This window comes from Bolinopsis microptera, chromosome 10, assembly GCF_026151205.1.
Source record: "Bolinopsis microptera isolate Bmic1 chromosome 10, MBARI_Bmic_1.0, whole genome shotgun sequence".
NCBI classification, from domain to species: domain Eukaryota; kingdom Metazoa; phylum Ctenophora; class Tentaculata; order Lobata; family Bolinopsidae; genus Bolinopsis; species Bolinopsis microptera.
The window spans coordinates 9,972,631-9,989,495 of NC_087081.1; the positions used below are offsets into that span (position 1 = coordinate 9,972,631).

Below are 16,865 nucleotides of genomic sequence, written 5' to 3' on the forward strand. Positions count from 1 at the left end.
AAGTGACACGTCAAAACCATGAAAATTACACTCACAGAAACAATCTATGATGAACAATAATTTATTAGACAAATTCTGATTCACCTAATTTGAACTCGCATGGCGCCTAACCTCTTATCCACAAGATTAAAAATCTATAAAAAATGGTTTACGTGTTTGATGATGAAGAGCGTTGACTGACATTTGTCTTGCAGAACAGTTAACGTATCAGAGCGGGAATATAATAATACGACACCTAGAAAACAACGAGCAGGGAACTGTGCTGATCATCAATCTTTTCCCTTCTTATCGAAACACTTTTCTCAGTTGACTGCCATTTTAATGTACACGAATCTTACTGCTTGCTATACGTTGTAAATAATAGATGGTACTGGTGTCGAGACCATATATGGTACAAGTTCCATGCTATAACAACTTAATTAATCACGTGACCCCTCTTCACGCATCGAACAGTAAGTGAGTAAATGGTCACGTGACTTTCATATCATAACGTATTATATATAAAACATAAACACGCTGCTACGAGATATTTATACAGCTATCTTGTGTTTGTATATTAGAGCTTTAGCCACAGACAGGTTGATCTGAATGGAACCCCACAGTTTCAATTCCTTGTTTGACTGGCCATACAGCAAGGATATCCATTGTGTTCACTAGATTAGGGACATAACCAATACCATCCTGCTAACGTCATACATACATATATACTAGGGTTTTCCAGAAACTATTTCCTTGTGTTTGACATTTGACATGAATGTACTGTTAGTTTCGGTTAAGATGTTGTTATAAACTAGCCTCTATGTGGTTGGCAGGGCGGAGGAACCGCCACACAATCCTTCCACCCAGCTACGTATACAATCTCGTGTTTGTATATTCTTATATTTAATATTATCCTGCACTAGATGGATAACTGATAAACACACACGAGTGCGCTCTGCATATTTTTAATTCTGTAATTCGGGATTGCGAAATGCGAGGGTTTTGTCCAAAATTCCGAAGATTGGCTTATCGCTCATTAAATTTAATTGGAATTTTGAAGAGTAATTTCAATTTAAAGATAAATTTAGAATATCCTGTTTGTAGAACTGATAAAAAATGACCCAGAATATTTTTGTTTTGCACAAGTTGATATGGACCAAGTTTAGGTGAGTACATACCAAGCAAAGGTGAGGACATCGAGGAGATCTGCAGCCCTGAAAGATGGTTCATAGTTAATGTCAGGATTTATCTATACTTCTAACAGTGAAATGTCTATAAGTTAGCGACTTCCTACTATCTATTTGCCAACAATTGTACAATTTTTTAAAGCTTTGGGACTGACTTAGTTTTTATATAAGTGAAATTATACCAGAAGCGGAGGGAGTCTCTTCGTCAACAATGATTAGGTCAGGACCGCTGTCCTTTCTCTCAAAAGCCACATAAAATATGGACTTGCTGGTGATATTGAGGACATCCCTCTCGCCTATTATGGGCCCCGCCAGTGATTGTAGTAGGACTGCATCAAAGCCCTTTTTTCCATACGCTGTTAAGGCAGCCTCCTTCAAGCCATTTGGAGTTCCGTCATCAGATAGCTCTACATTTCTGATGAGACCTATTTTCTCGTACCTCGCCACCGTCTTCCTCCTGACTTCCTGGAACCTGTAAGCAGTATAAGGGTCAAAACATTAGAAAATATCGAATAATTTAGGGGTAAAAAGCAGTGGTGTTTAGGGTTGCCATTATCGGTACAATTCTTTTTATCGCGATAATCGATAATTTTTTCGAAATTATCGCGATAATATCGGTTATCGGCGATAAATTTGGCAAGATAATTGAAGTTATATTTGTCTGCACTCTGCATACTTATTATGCTCCTATGCTATGTAACCTTGTAATATCATCATTATATAGCAACAAAATGGCATGAAATGTAAAAAATCAACAATCAGCAAATCTAACGAAGATTCATTCAAGTTACAACATAGTTTATTCAAAAATGTCTGCTGGCGTGGTACGACATATAATGAACGGCGTATTTCTTAGATAGAGTCAGTTTCCTGCCTGTTAGTTGTGAATAGGTCGATCTCCCGAGCAAGGGTATCTATCCTTGGTACCGAGTTTTCGAATGGCCTGTAAGTCCTGATAACCAGTCTGAGTTCCTTTCTGTGCTTCAACCAGGGGTCGACCGAGGGCAGGATTTTCGACCGAGGCCGAGGCCGAGGAAAATACAGTTAGTTAAGACCGAGGCCGAGGACAACCGAGGTTTCTTTTTTTGACCGAGGCCGAGGCCGAGGCCGAGGAGTGCAAATTTTGACCGAGGCCGAGGCCGAGGCCGAGGAATTTTGGCAGAAAAATTGTTGGGAAAAAGGGCATTGTTTATTAGGAAAAGCGCACTGTACCTAATCAGATTGTACTGTGTACTATACTGTGTACACACGTTACAATCATTATGAAGGGGCAAGTTCGCCAAGAGTCAGGAGTGGGCATGCTAATAAGCAGAGCTATCCGAGGTACCGCGACAATTGACCCCCCGACAATTGACCCCCGACAATTGACCCCCCGACAATTGACCCCCCGACAATTGACCCCTATGTAATTACACTGGGGTCAATTGTCGCGAAATCTAGGGTTTAGTACGACAATTGACCCCCCGACAATTGACCCCCATGTAATTACACTGGGGTCAATTGATCGGGTCCTGGGTCAGGGTTAGGGTTAGGGTTAGGGTTAGGGTTAGGGTTAGGGTCCTGGGTCAGGGTTAGGGTTAGGGTTAGGGTTACGGTTAGGGTCCTGGGTCAGGGTCAGGGTCAGGGTTAGGGTCAGGGTCAGGGTCAGGGTCAGGGTCAGGGTCAGGGTCAGGGTCAGGGTCAGGGTCAGGGTCAGGGTCCTGGGTCCTGGGTCTTGGGTCCTGGGTCCTGGGTCAGGGTCAAGGTCAGCCGTGGGTCAATTGTCGGGGGGTAAATTGTCGGGGGTCAATTGTCGGGGGGTCAATTGTCGGGGGGTCAATTGTCGCCCACCCCTATCCGAACCTTGCTGAGCGTTCAAGGAAATATCTATCTGCGCCGGCGAGCTCAGCAGCACCAGAGAGATTGTTTTCTACAGCAGGGCACATCCTGAAGTTAAATCGCCTCAGCCTTAAGCCAACAAACTTTGAGGGGTGCTTGTTTCTCAAAAAGAACATCGGAACATTTGGGGACAACTTCGGCCCCTGTCCAAATGAATTTGAAGCCCCAAATAAAGAGGACTGTCCCCCTTCTTCTGAGCTGTGCACAGAAGATTATTCTGATTCAGAGTGCTCAGATATTGTCATTTCATCAGACGATGAATCTTAGACTATGATATTTTTAGTTTTGTGTCCTGGTCAATTGGTCGTTTTATTTTCAATTTTACAAATTCGTTTACATTAACCTCACAAACCTTACAAAAATCCTCGGTCAAATCCTCGGTAAAATCGTCAAATTTCGCCGAGGCCGAGGAATTTCGAATCTATTTTTGACCGAGGCCGAGGCGAACCGAGGAATTGTCCTCCTGACCGAGGCCGAGGCCGAGGCCGAGGAAAAATCGCCATTCCTCGGTAAAACCGAGGCCGAGGCCGAGGACTCGGTCGACCCTTGGCTTCAACAAACAACAATAACTACGTCTGAGCATACAACCTTCAAATTCAATCCACCTACTTACTTAGATGCGACAGTGCAACATTTAAATTTTCATTGCCACAAATTCATACACAATACACACTACACAGCACGTCAGCATACCATTACACTGTAAATTATGCTAGCACTAGGGTTTTACTCTACAAACAAAAAAACAAACTAGAAAATCTGTGCCATTTTCCCCTAATAAAAGGTGGTCGATTATCGCGATAAGTCTCGAAAATTATCGCGATAATCGATAACGATTTTTGGAGAATTATCGCCGATAATTATCGGCCGATAATATCGGCTGGCAACCCTAGTGGTGTTCTTACAGGTTCACTCAGAGGCCCAATTTTCCACTCTCTCCTGACTCTGGTTAGGCAGTCAGAGATATCCCGTGTATTTAGCTACACGATGTGGTTTTAACCGTATTTGCCAGTGCAAATAGTCCAACTAATTGTTTATCATCACTTCGAGATGGCCAGGCCTACTCTCATGCTGTCTATAGGTGATTAGAAAATATCACCTATAGACAGCATGAGAGTAGGCCTGGCCATCTCGAAGTGATAATAATAATTAAATGTTTCGCAGATTGGCAATTGATCGGTGTGGTTGGTGTTGTACACACTGCACTGATAATGATATCACGTTGAACATGTAATGTAAATATAGTGTGGATACATGCGAATATATATTCTAAATAACTAATTGTTTATCAGTTTAAAATATAATAAATATACGAAAGAAGGTGCGCCAAGTTGGCCGAACGAATAAATATGGTGTCAAGGTAGCCAGGATCACAAAAATATATTTAGAACAATCGAAACAGCATTTCAAAAGAAGTGGGGGGGGGGGGCAGGCATTATGTTTCATACAAGGTAATCATCATTACCTTGTAAATCATGAATACCTTGTAATGAAGTTCCTTACAATCAATAAATATATTTATTAAGAATGGCAGTACAAGGCCTTACATTATATCACTGGTCAAAAGTCATTAGATAGTATAATAATTATACAATTTACAAAAAATCCAATGAAGGAATTCGATATAAAACGATAAGAGTAAACTAACAAACCTGCAGATTTTGTTGCTGACAGGTGGCTGGATCTTTCTTTTTTTAGCTCGCATGGCTTCCAGATTCTTTTCAAACTCGTGTTTTTTAGACATTCTTTTGTTATTAATTGTTACTAATCAATTCATTGTCACCTAATTATAAGGCTTGCACTCACTCATATAAGAGCTTGGTTATGTTGACACAGCATTGAAGAGCATCGGATACAAGGATACAAGGATACAAAAGTGATAATTATTTTATTGAATTCACAATAGTTATAAATCTGAAATAATTTAAGATTTATAACTACACAATTCGAGTTATTAACAAATGTGCAGGGATAAAATAGAAATGTTTTATAATACTATTTTTCTATTAATAGATCGGATTTGTAGATTTCGATCTTATTTTGAGGTCCTATAGCATTATGCATTGGCCAGTATTTGAGTGGAAATCTGGGCTCTTATAGTAGGCTGTAAATTGTTCGTTCACAGAGAGAATTGTTCTTGCTGTGGCAGTAAATTTTGTAGGGTCTAGTGTTTTATCGGATAGCAAACCGGCTAGGTCAGTAATATTTTTGGGGTGGAAGTTAAATTTTTCTCTAACTGAGGAGTAAAGTAAAAAGTCAGCTAGAACATGATTTTCGTCCTCAATAGGCTTAAGCCCCGTGCTGAAAAAGCAGTAAGTGCACCATCGATGTTCTCTTGGTACTAAGGGGCTTTCGTAACGGCCCCTCTCAATGTAAAGATTGTGGCACGAAACCTTGTTAAGCTTTTCCGAGCATCAGGGATCTTAACCACTCCTAAGTATGTTTCTGGTTCAAAATCATGTTTAATTTGATTGTAGAATTCTAATTTAGGTGAGGATGCCTTGGCAGATTTCCAGGTATCCACAAATTCTTCCCTATATGTTGTGACTGATTTGGGTAGAGAGCTTGGATTTTGAAGAGGATGAGTGGGGGAAGTTATATTTGGTGAGAAGATTGGAGATGTTGGTGTACCAAGGAAGGCCCAGCATAATCTGCTCGTGAAATGCAGCGGAGAGAAGTTCATTTTCAGTGCTTTCAAGGCGACTATAGAAATCTATTGCAAGTTTGCAGTCTTCAAAGAAGAGGGGGTTGCGCCCACTTTCGCCCCAGCAGCCTATATTTGATGCTTTTGAATGGACAGACAAGGACCACTTGATAAACTTAAGGTGGAATCTTTCATAGTGGTCTTGTGAGATGTACTTGAGAGTATGCTGGGGGTTGGCTTTGCTATCTGTTTTGGAGAGGTATCTCATGGTTTTTGAGTGGGGACATAAGATTTGGCAGCCATAGAGCAGGATCGGTTTTATAAGAGAGTCAAATAGAATGTTTAGGGAACGGTGAGAGAGGGCATCTTTAACGATATTGCCTTTGAGGCCATAGAGAGCCCCCTCCCCTTTTGGTGCCTCTCCCTAAAATTGAACAAATTAGGTGATTTTAGAGGATACGCCGGTAAAATCTCTAAAAAAGTGTGTATATAGAGCAAAACGCGCAGTTTTGCTAGTACTTAAGTTCAGTTTTCGAAATTGTCCCACATTCAAACGACGATTTGGCGCCCCCCTAAGAGGGCGCCCCCCTGCACAGCGGGGTCAGCGGGGCCCTTCGTTACTGCACCACTGGCTGGCCTCCCAAAATGAATGTTTCATAGGATTGTTTTCTTTTAGGAGGGCAGAATATGAGAATCTTGGTTTTTTTAATGTTTACTTCAAGGCCCATAGAGTTACAGAAGTCGAATAGGATGTTGATATTGTCTTGCAAGGCCTTTGGACTTAGGGCAAGTAGGACAACCGACAAGATCGTCAGCCCAGAGCAGATGTGATATTAGGACGTCAGCTAGAATAGGATAATTTCATCAACAGATTTTAGGAGAGATGACAAGTCGTTGATATAGATTTTTAAAAGGTCCGGCGATAGGGGGTGTCGCTGCTCTGTTCCTTTTCCAATGTCAATATTAGGGGACAAGAGTTTGTAGATTTTAATATGAGTTATTCAGTTTCTATACATATCACTTAGGCAATTGAAGAAGTTTCCAGTTATTCCAAGGCATGTGATTTTGTGCAGAAAGAGGTCCCTACATACAGTGTCAAAGGCCTTTCTTAGATCAACAAAGCATGCTATAGAGGCGAGCTTTCTTAACCTTGGTATATTTGTCAATGACTGTCTTAAGGGTAAAAACGTGGTCATTTGTTTGAGCACCCTTCGAGAACCCTAGTTGTTCTTTTGGGTCAGGGCAGTAGAGCTTTTTGAAGTGCAGGAGACGCTCAAGTAAGATGCTAGAAAACAGTTTACCCATACAGCTACCAACAGCTATTGCTCTGTAGTTATCCGGGCTGTAGTTATCCGGGCTGAAAGGGTTGCCAGACTTGTAAATAGGAGTAATGATGCTGGTGTGCCATGGAAAGTAACTGGAGACCAGTGAGTGGTTGAAGTTTTTGAGGATGGCTTTGAGACAAAGCGGAGTTAGGCTCTGAAGCATCTTGTTGGATATCAAGTCGTTTGAGCAACTTTTACCTTTTTTTGAGATTTTTGATGGCAGAGGTCACTTCAGATTCTGACATGAGCTTATTTAGGGACCCCAGATACACTAGGGACCCCAGATACACTAGGGACCCCAGATACACCTTACTAGACGTATTTTTGACCGTAGAAACGATTAAAAGTAGTTTCAAGATGACTGGACTGATTTACTCGGTTAAAATTGCAAAAAAACGATTTTTGGGCCAAAAATAGGCCAAAAAACCATGTTTTTTGATATTTTAAGCAAGATAATTTTGTTGTCATGTCAGCAACATTTGCATGGAAATAGATTAAATATAGCCGCACAAAATGATATAAAAATAAAACAAATCCCTTTATTTTTACTTGGGCAAAGGTCCAAAAAAGTGTTAAAAATTTTGACTTTTTTGCGCGCATTTTATTTTGGGTATTTATATTCTATATTTTGAAAATATTTTAACACATATCTGTAATATCAACTAATTTAAATATATTAAATATAATTTTGACCAAAAAATTCATTTTTAATAGAACCAAAAGTTTAGGTGCGCCGCGCATATTTTCGAAAATTTACACCGTGGTATGAAAATCGAGCGCTAAAGCAGATACTGTCATATTTTCACAAAAATACCTATGTTGTTTTTTAGTGTTATTGTTGCATTTCGAAACTCCTTTTCACCCTATTAAGTTATCTTTTTGATGTGTAATTTGATTACTAATTATGTTTTCATGTATTCTCTTGGGTGTGGAGTACCCATTTATGATTTTTTTTTGTAAGCATATTGTCCGGAAGTAGAGTCAGGAAAATTGAGATTATCATTACATGTTCATTGCTCCTGTAGCCTTTTCTTTCAATCAATTTTCTCAAGGTTTGACACTGGTCTGTAGTTTTTCAAGACATTTGGAATATGATCTTCGTCGATTGAAGAATATTATTTAATATCCTTTATTAAATAATTGTGGACACTGGCTGATAATCAGTGAAGGCAAAATCGTGGATTATACCTGATAACTACTGGTGGTGTTATGGCTATTAGAGGGGTGTTAGAGGGCTGGGCTAATACCGTAACAGCTGGCTACTAGCATGGTGTTAGAGGGCTGTTAAGACTTTTTGAGAGCACAGATACTTAATAGTAAGTAATATCTTGTCTGGATGTTTGAACTTTTCGATTTGTATCTCGAAAGTTATGTTTAACTTCTCCACATAGTGTTTGAAATGTATGATATTGTAAGATGTATTATGTCATTATTTTATATCTCCTCAAAGGCTACTGGACAACTGAACCCAATTTGGACTTTTCCTAGACAGGGTAGCTTGGGAAAATAATTAAAAACCCAATCAGTCTACCTAATTAACTTTGAAACGACAACTGAACCCAATCGTCAGTTAGAAATAACTAAAAGATAAACATTTTTCAAAATACCGCTCTAGTTTAACTTTAAGTTGTCAGGATCGTGGGAATGAGGTTTGGCACCGCTGGCCAAGGACTGATCTCCATGGTCAAGGATTACATGAGCAGGACATTTCTTGATTCTGTACCTCTGGCATCTCCAGGTAGAGGTAGTAGGGTATCTCGATCCTTTCTCCGGGTGTTGAGGAAACCCTCTGTGTCCAGACTCCAGAAGTAGTTGAGCTCCTCTTTGTCAGCGGATGTACTTGCTGAAGACAATCATAATTGGATTCTGCGACCACCATCTCTCTTTCTTATGTATTGAACCGATCTGTATAACAAGCGTACTAATATAGATGACAAGGTCTCAGGTGCCTTTCGATCGCGAGATCTGATCTAACAAGCTTACGTGTTTACAAAGCGTGCCGAAAAGGATACGATCCTCAAACATCGAGATCCGACCCAAGGCTCGAGATCTGAACCATGTCAGGCCCTCCCAAAGCATCAGAAGACACGAGATCTGAACCAAGTAACCTGAGCCTAGTATCCAGCGTGCTAATGGTGCGTTCCATCAGCTTTGGAAGATATGGAACAGTAGAAGTATAAGAACGCCCACCAAAATAGTGCCTTTTGATGATCTACATTATATAGTAGGGTATTAATACTGTTAAAATACCTTCTGCATTACCAAATAACAAATAATGAAGTTGAATATCATCAAAATATTGTGTGCAACTAGGACATTATTGCAAAGTAATTTGTGATATTGCTTTGTCCCATGAATAATTTCACAACATGAGAACATAAAATATAGGTATATCAAGTCATGGATTGTCCAGTATGGATGGGAGACGAAGATCTGAGACAGATTCAAGAGCATCCAACTATACTTGCAGCGAGATTACTTCACTCCTGCCAAAGAAGTTCCCCAACTACAGGGCTTATTCAGAATGCACTGTAAAAAGGTATAATGCAGACAATGAACATTGTAAATTAATGGAAATCGTGTTTACTGTTGAATTTGTCCATTACTACATGTGTGCTCATAGATGCAATGAACGAGGGTCTAATGCGGGGCGCAATTTTGTTATATTTACATAGCAAAATTGCTCGCGCCCCTATTGGACCCTCATTCAATGTGCAGTTCAGTTTTGTTATGTCAATGTAAAACGTTGCAGAATTGCGCCGTGCATTTAACCCTTATTGGACCCTCCTTCATTACACTCATGAGCACACAAGTGCGTTTAAGTCTAGTCAAGATACTATGAACATATCGAATGGGTTTTGAATTTTCATGTTTCTGACGAAAAACCTTCCACTCCCTCAGCCCTCTACGATGTACCTCACTGGTATTTGAATTAAAGATTAACACTGAAACTTATACTTTACCAAATGACCACATATTAAAAACAAAAATCTGTTGTGCATATGTGTACACAATACACATGGATTGATTGAGTAAAACAAAAAATTTTCAGTAAAACTAAAAGTTTCACTAATAAGTGCTTTGCAGAATGCTGAATCACTGGAACATTAAACGACACAATGATGTTGATGATCATACTTTGCTGACGGCGGTACAGAATGTTGTTAACGAAAGTTCGGGTCAATTAGGATACCGGGATGTGACTGAAAAACTAAGGTACACTAAAAAGGGCATATTTTTAGTGTTCATGTAACAAGTTAAAATATTTAAACACGTCAATGAAAAAAGGAGTAAACATTTTTATAATAATTGAGGCGCCTTGAAGTAGTATTAAAACAATGGCATCACGATGTTAAGGAACGGTATAATGCATATTATATGTGTATATATACACCTTATTTATCAATATCCAGTATATTCACTGTTCTTTGTTGCAGGTCTCAAGGCCTCTTCGTATCGAGAGATGATGTTATGAATACACTAAGGTTAGTTGATCCACAAGGTGTTGTTATGCGCACTCCAAAGTTCAAGAATAAGAGGCCTAAGAAGACCTTCTTCAGCAAGGGGCCAAACTACTTATGGAGTCTGGATGGCCATGACAAGTTAAGTGGGGATGCCAACTGCCAATTCGACCTCAAAATATATGGGTATGTTACATTTCTTGTTTGTGTGAAAACATGCTATTGCTGAGCTCTAATTGTTTTTATACCATCCCACAACTTATAAATTCCTTCGTGATGTTTTGAAAGGGGCGGGATGGCTCATAAGGGGCGGGATTAAACGGGTAATCCTACTGTCAACATCAGCTAGAAAGATAACCCTGCTGGGCATTCCCGGGCGCATATCAAGTGTATCTTGTATAACCATGATTGAGTGTGTGCACGGTGCACCTGACTGAAAATTGTCACGTAACATGAGCGCACACACTACGTGATGAGATTGAGTGCATCATCTGACAGTATGGGAACACAGCATTGGATAAGATTTCCCCCTTATCAGCCAATCAGTTATATCACTATACTGTAGTAATTAGGTCGGGCGATATGCTAGCGTTATTAATTCTTTTTCATTTTTCACAGGGCCCTTGATACTTACAGTAGGAAAATCATGTTCTTGTACATTGGGCGGTCTAATAGAGACAGTGAAGTTATTGGACGTATTTTGTTTGACCATCTGCTGGAATCTAGAGTTTTACCGCAAATGCTTCGATTTGACAAAGGAACTGAGACCGTCCATGCTGCAGCTGTACACGTAAGTTAATTTTCCAAGGCGTTTTTTATATATTCTACTGCCTACTGTCCCTGTGCCATGTCTGCTACAAATGCTGTTTCCATATTAAATTTCAATACGTACCTTAAAGCTATGGTGTTAGACCGCAGGATTCTGCTTGTTTTCACTCTTGTTTTTCAGAAAACTCTATTGCAACTGAAAAATGTTGACAAGGAGATTACAACGATACTTGGTCCTTCTACTGCCAACAAAATAGAACGATTGTGGAGGCAGGTAGGCAATAGTTGGAGTGAAATGTTTGATAAATCTGGTTAAATCTTGCTCACTTCTTAGGTCACAACTGTTTTCAAAACAATTATTTGTCGACAAGAAACAAACATAGGCAAAGCAAAGTCCGTTTCCTTACTTATACCATAGTTTGTCCCCATTTTCCAAGTAAAAAATGCTGACAGGTCCGCAAAAAGGTTTGTGATGGTTTTCGTCACGTACTTAGAGAGATTGATCAAGACGGTCTGTATGATTCAAGTTGCGAGTATGACAGGGATTTAATTGCTGGTGTGTTCATACCTGTTGTCGAACGTTATCTCGACGAATTCAGGGAGAACCATAACAATATGAGGTAGGATTATAAATTTATAGTAAACTGCAATACGAAATTACTGAAAACATTCAAGAATAGAAACAACATATAGGATGTCTTTAAAGGCCCCATGTAGCCGGTGGACCCGACATGATACGACATATCTCGACACGTCGGGGTTTGTCGGGGTTTGTCGGGGTTTATCGGGGTTTGTCGGGGTTTGTCGAAGTTTGTCGGGATATGTCGGGGTTTGTCGGGGTTTGAAATTATTGGGCAAACTGACATAATCCGACATACCCTGACATATCTCGACACGTCGGGGTTTGTCGGGGTCTGTCGGGATATGTCGGAGTTTGTCGGGATATGTCGGGGTGTGTCGGGGTTTTTCGGGGTGTGTCGGGGTTTTTCGGGGTTTGTCGAGCCTGGAGGCTACATGAGGCCTCTTTAAGTGCATATCTAATAATCTAATAAATCTGTTCAGGGGAAGAAAGCAGCGCAACGTGGAACTTCCATCAGGAACAATTCCTGAGCATGTGTATTCGTGCCCAGAAGAGTACGGCGGAGAGGTTAGTTTGATTAGATCAAATGAATTATTCTTTACTAAAAACCGTCAACAGTGTTGGCTAACGCAATCAGATAAATTAGCAAACAAAAACAACCCAATTATAGCAATACAAACTAGCAGACAGAAAACCTATTATCTGGGCCCAATTATTATTTATTTTCCCCTCTCATATTAATTATCAGGTATTATTTATCATTCAGGAGTGTGGAATCATGCTTTCTGATAAGGATATAGAGAGTTTCACTGACGCTGATATTTTGTCCAACGTTTTTACTGGTATTAAAATTAATTCAGAGTTGGCGTCTGAATACCTCGTTGCTGCTCTCCCTCGGATAGCAGTAAGTGTCTTCAAATGCATCCTACTTCCCCTCTCATATTAATTGTTATCGTTTATCCACGTATATATATATATATATCTTACTCCGATGACTGGCTATGAACACGTAATAATGACTGGCTATGAACATGTAATAGTTAGGCAACGTTTTTGCTAAAATATTTACCCGTTTCAGGAACTTCAGTTAAGTGGGGTTAAAGCGGAATACACACGAATAAGGGAAGCGGTCTATCGAGATACCAGATTTTGATAATTTCCGTCTCGTTGAAGCCGAGATTTTATTAAAGAACGTTTAGTTATAAATATCGTAAAAAAGCTTCTGTTGGTTTTTGTACTGTTTTTTCTTCGGTACACCCAGCCATATCCATACAATCGTGTTATAAGGATTTCAAGTTAACTTGAAAGTTTAAATGTTAAACTCCGTAAATTATAAAGTTGGTATAATTCTTTTCTAAGGATTAGAATACGAAGTAAGTTATTATGATAAAATGTTTGTTTCACTGCTAACATCATCTTACAAAATATAAAAACCCAAGTAATCTCTCTCTAACATTCAATTTTTAACATTAAATTTTAACATTGACTTCTTTTTAGCAGAACTACAATGTTTTGTTAAATTATAACATTTACTTGATTGATTTAACATTTACATGTACTTGGTTGGTTAAACACCTTTAAACCTCGGTTAAACGCATGAAATTGATTTTTAGATTTTTAACATTCAATTTTTAACATTAAATTTTAACATTAAATTTTAACATTAAATTTTAACATTGAATTCTTTTTAGCAGAACTACAATGTTTTGTTAAATTATAACATTTACTTGGTTGTTTTATATGTGGGTTTGATTCTTCTGTTGGTTTTTGTACTGTTTTTTCTTCGGTACACCCAGCCATTACCCATAAAATCGTGTTATAAGGATTTCAATTTAACTTGAAAGTTTAAATGTTAAACTCTGTAAATTATAAAGTTGGTATAATTCTTTTCTAAGGATTAGAATACGAAGTAAGTTATTATGATAAAATGTTTGTTTCACTGCTAACATCATCCTACAAAATATAAAAAGCCCAAGTAATCTCTCAACTTTGAACACAAATTTATCTGTTAAAAACTGCTCTAAAATGACTAAATTGTGTTTTTGTAAACCACACTAGCATACAGATTTGTCCGGCCAATGGGGCCGGGCAAGATGCTGAACTCAATCTCAATAACCTAATGTCTGCAGTCGTTTTCAAGCACGCTTAAATCACACGTCAAATACAGGAGTTTATCGGTATGCCATATATATTTCACCTGAGGACAATAATAGGTGGATAATAATAACTGGATCAGACTACACGTGAGGGAACAATAAGCACGCGTTAGCGCGATCGCCATCTGGTACAATTGTAGACATCTGCGCGCGCGCAACGTACGTTCTTTGTGGCGCGCAGTGAGGACTGCTGATGGCACATTTCGGCCATATGGAGCGATTTCATTTTTGTTTTGAATTTTTTTTGGTTTTTTTTTTAATTTTTTTTTGTTTTTTTTTTTGTTTTGGTTTTTTATTGTTTTAAATTGCTTTTTTTTTTTGTTTTTTTTTAGTTTAGTTTTTTTTTTTTTTTTTTTTTATTTATTTTTGGTTTATTTTTTTAAAGTTTGGTTATTTTTTGGTTTTTTTTGGTTTTCTAAATTTATTTTGAAATAATTTACAATGACCCACCTCGGCCACCATAGGGAGAGTACGTGAGACACTTTAGTATCACATTTGGGTCAAAAAATGATCAATTAAACCACTTACCACCGGCCGATTTAAAAAACCTTAATCATTTGGCTTGGTCAGAGCTTTGTCGGCACTATACCGAAAAAACCAGCCCCGAAACTCTTACTGTTTTCTTGATTAAGCCGTTCGGAAATTATACGCGAACGATCACACATCTTGAGATTATTAGTATAGATTATGCCTTGACCTAAATATGTATAATAAAATATGAGCCACAGTTCTTTCTTCTACCTAAATCTCCACACAAAATCCTGCATCGTAAAAAACTTGTTGAAAACGGTTTATAGAAATCATCAGCCACAACTTACACTAAATACATACAGTAAAACCCCTTATACTGGGTGGGAGAAAGTGCAAGTATTATGGAATACTCGTGTATCTGTACACATATGGTACACACTTAAGCACTTCACTCCAGGGTTGTCTAAATATTGCATATTATATGTTTTTGTTGGGTGGTGTATATTGCGATTAGAGCTTGGATGTTTCGGGGGTATCTAGGGCCTGGGTAGTTTAGCGGTTATAACACCAGTCCGGATAGCTGGAGGTCCCGGGTTCAATTCCCAGTCCAGTCCCAGTGCCTTGATTTTTCCGATATGCTTGTTCACTAATTCAGATGCGAAGTTTGAGCTCTATTCGCAATATACACCCAGTGCCTTGATTTTTCCGATATGCTTGTTCACTAATTCAGATGCGAAGTTTGAGCTCTATTCGCAATATACACCACCGAACAAAAACAGTAAAACCCCGATATACCGCGCCCCGATTTACCGCAAACCCTGGTATACCGCGGCCATTTCCTTTCTCCCAAATAGGGCTAAACATACATAATGTAAACCAAACAAAACCCCGATTTACCGCGGCCCCCGATATACCGCGGATGTTTTCTTTCCCGCAGTAAATCGGGGTTTTACCGTATAGTACTAAAACAAACTACAAAGTATCGGCACGTAGATAAAGAATATGAGAATAAAATATAAAAGTTCATAAATTCTGATAACAAGTCAGAGTGCGTGTAGAACGCATATAACTTATAAGGCTCTAGCTCTCACTAACACAATTAACTTTATTGTCTCTGATAAAATAACGCTTGCTATTGTCCTGCTTTATTAGTTCTTTTATCTGTTTGACAAGTCCACTGTGTAGCCTTCTCTGCTCTTTTGTCCTATCCGATGCAAGATAAACTGACTTAAAATCTACATTTGTTAATATAAGTTTGTGTGTGTTCCTTAGTATAATGTCCACATCGCTAGAACTTTCAAACTGAACTTTGATTGGTCGCGTTTTGGGATAACGTGCTAAATTGTCAAGTTTTGGGTGACTTACTGCCTCTCGTGACAGCAATTCTAGTTATTTCTAAGATGACAGTTATATAATTTAAATGTTTTTATTCCAAATTTGTTTTTTGAAAGATACGGTTAAATTGCCAAAAAAAAGCGAAGATGCATTTTCCATTTGTTTCATTAACATACTAACGAATTCAGAAGAAAATAAAGTAGAACAACTAGATTTGAAATATATTCATGGGCCTTTTCAAAAACTTATCGATATGAGAAAGTTCGTGATTTGGATAACACCGTAGTAAAAAACATTGTCGTACTTTGAATCATAATGTTTTCTGTAATATATCTGTGGCGTCTCTAGAACTTTTCTAGTATAATATGTAATGTAAGCCGGGCATCCTTAACAGTTAACACTAATCCCCGATTTTCAGGGAATTTTCTGGAACTAAACCACGAGATCCTGGAACGTTACTCCGCATGCACCACAGCAGCTGAGGTTATAGAACAACAAAACGAGCACATGAAATTCATAGAACAGGAATCAATGGATAGAAAATCTCAGGATATGACAGAAATTGACTTTAGTGTAGAAATGTGTAATCCCAACCGACAGACTGTCCCGGAATACAGTGAATCTTCTGAAGATTACGAGTCTTCTGAAGAGGAAGAGGAAGAGGAAGAATCAGATTCAGAAGAGAGCGCTTCTGAGTCTGAAGAGAGTGTGAAAGTGGGGGAATCTTCCGTGGAACCAGATCAGGTGACCGCAGATCACGTGACAGAAAAGCTAAATTCAGTGACGTTTTTAGACCAAGATGAAGTTTATGATATTTAATTTTACTTTTAGTGGGAATGAAATGATTTGATTTTTATAAAATACGTTTCAAAATTTTACTGGGTTGACCTATTTACGAATATACGATGAGATGGGCTAGAATTTTGCCCCAACTGTAAAATACGCGTACGTTGTGAGATTCTTTTTGAATTTTTCGATAATTGGTTGTTAACATTATTAATTAATATTTATTCTTTCTATTTTCGTGCTATGTTCTTTCTTGTCACTATTGTGATAAAGATTCTAGACCAAATCAGGCGGG

The 16,865-nt window shown here is 38.6% G+C and overlaps 2 protein-coding genes across 2 annotated transcripts in view; both read left to right on the plus strand.

The window, feature by feature from the left end:
* LOC134821760 (18S rRNA aminocarboxypropyltransferase-like) overlaps positions 1 to 16,802 on the plus strand; it is a 110,893-nt gene extending 94,091 nt beyond the window's left edge. Inside the window, exon 6 of the mRNA XM_063832511.1 lies at positions 16,203 to 16,802. Within this exon, the coding sequence (XP_063688581.1) occupies positions 16,203 to 16,603 (401 nt within the window). The 3' untranslated portion in view covers positions 16,604 to 16,802. The remainder of the gene's footprint in view (positions 1 to 16,202) is intronic.
* On the plus strand, positions 8,207 to 13,582 carry LOC134821756 (uncharacterized). The gene is made up of 9 exons (XM_063832506.1): positions 8,207 to 9,552; positions 10,101 to 10,229; positions 10,451 to 10,660; positions 11,093 to 11,264; positions 11,424 to 11,516; positions 11,696 to 11,862; positions 12,305 to 12,389; positions 12,589 to 12,726; positions 12,901 to 13,582. The coding sequence occupies exons 1-9, from the start codon at positions 9,428 to 9,430 to the stop codon at positions 12,973 to 12,975; spliced, it is 1,194 nt and encodes a 397-aa protein (XP_063688576.1). The 5' UTR covers positions 8,207 to 9,427; the 3' UTR covers positions 12,976 to 13,582.
* Positions 16,803 to 16,865: the final 63 nt, after the last annotated feature.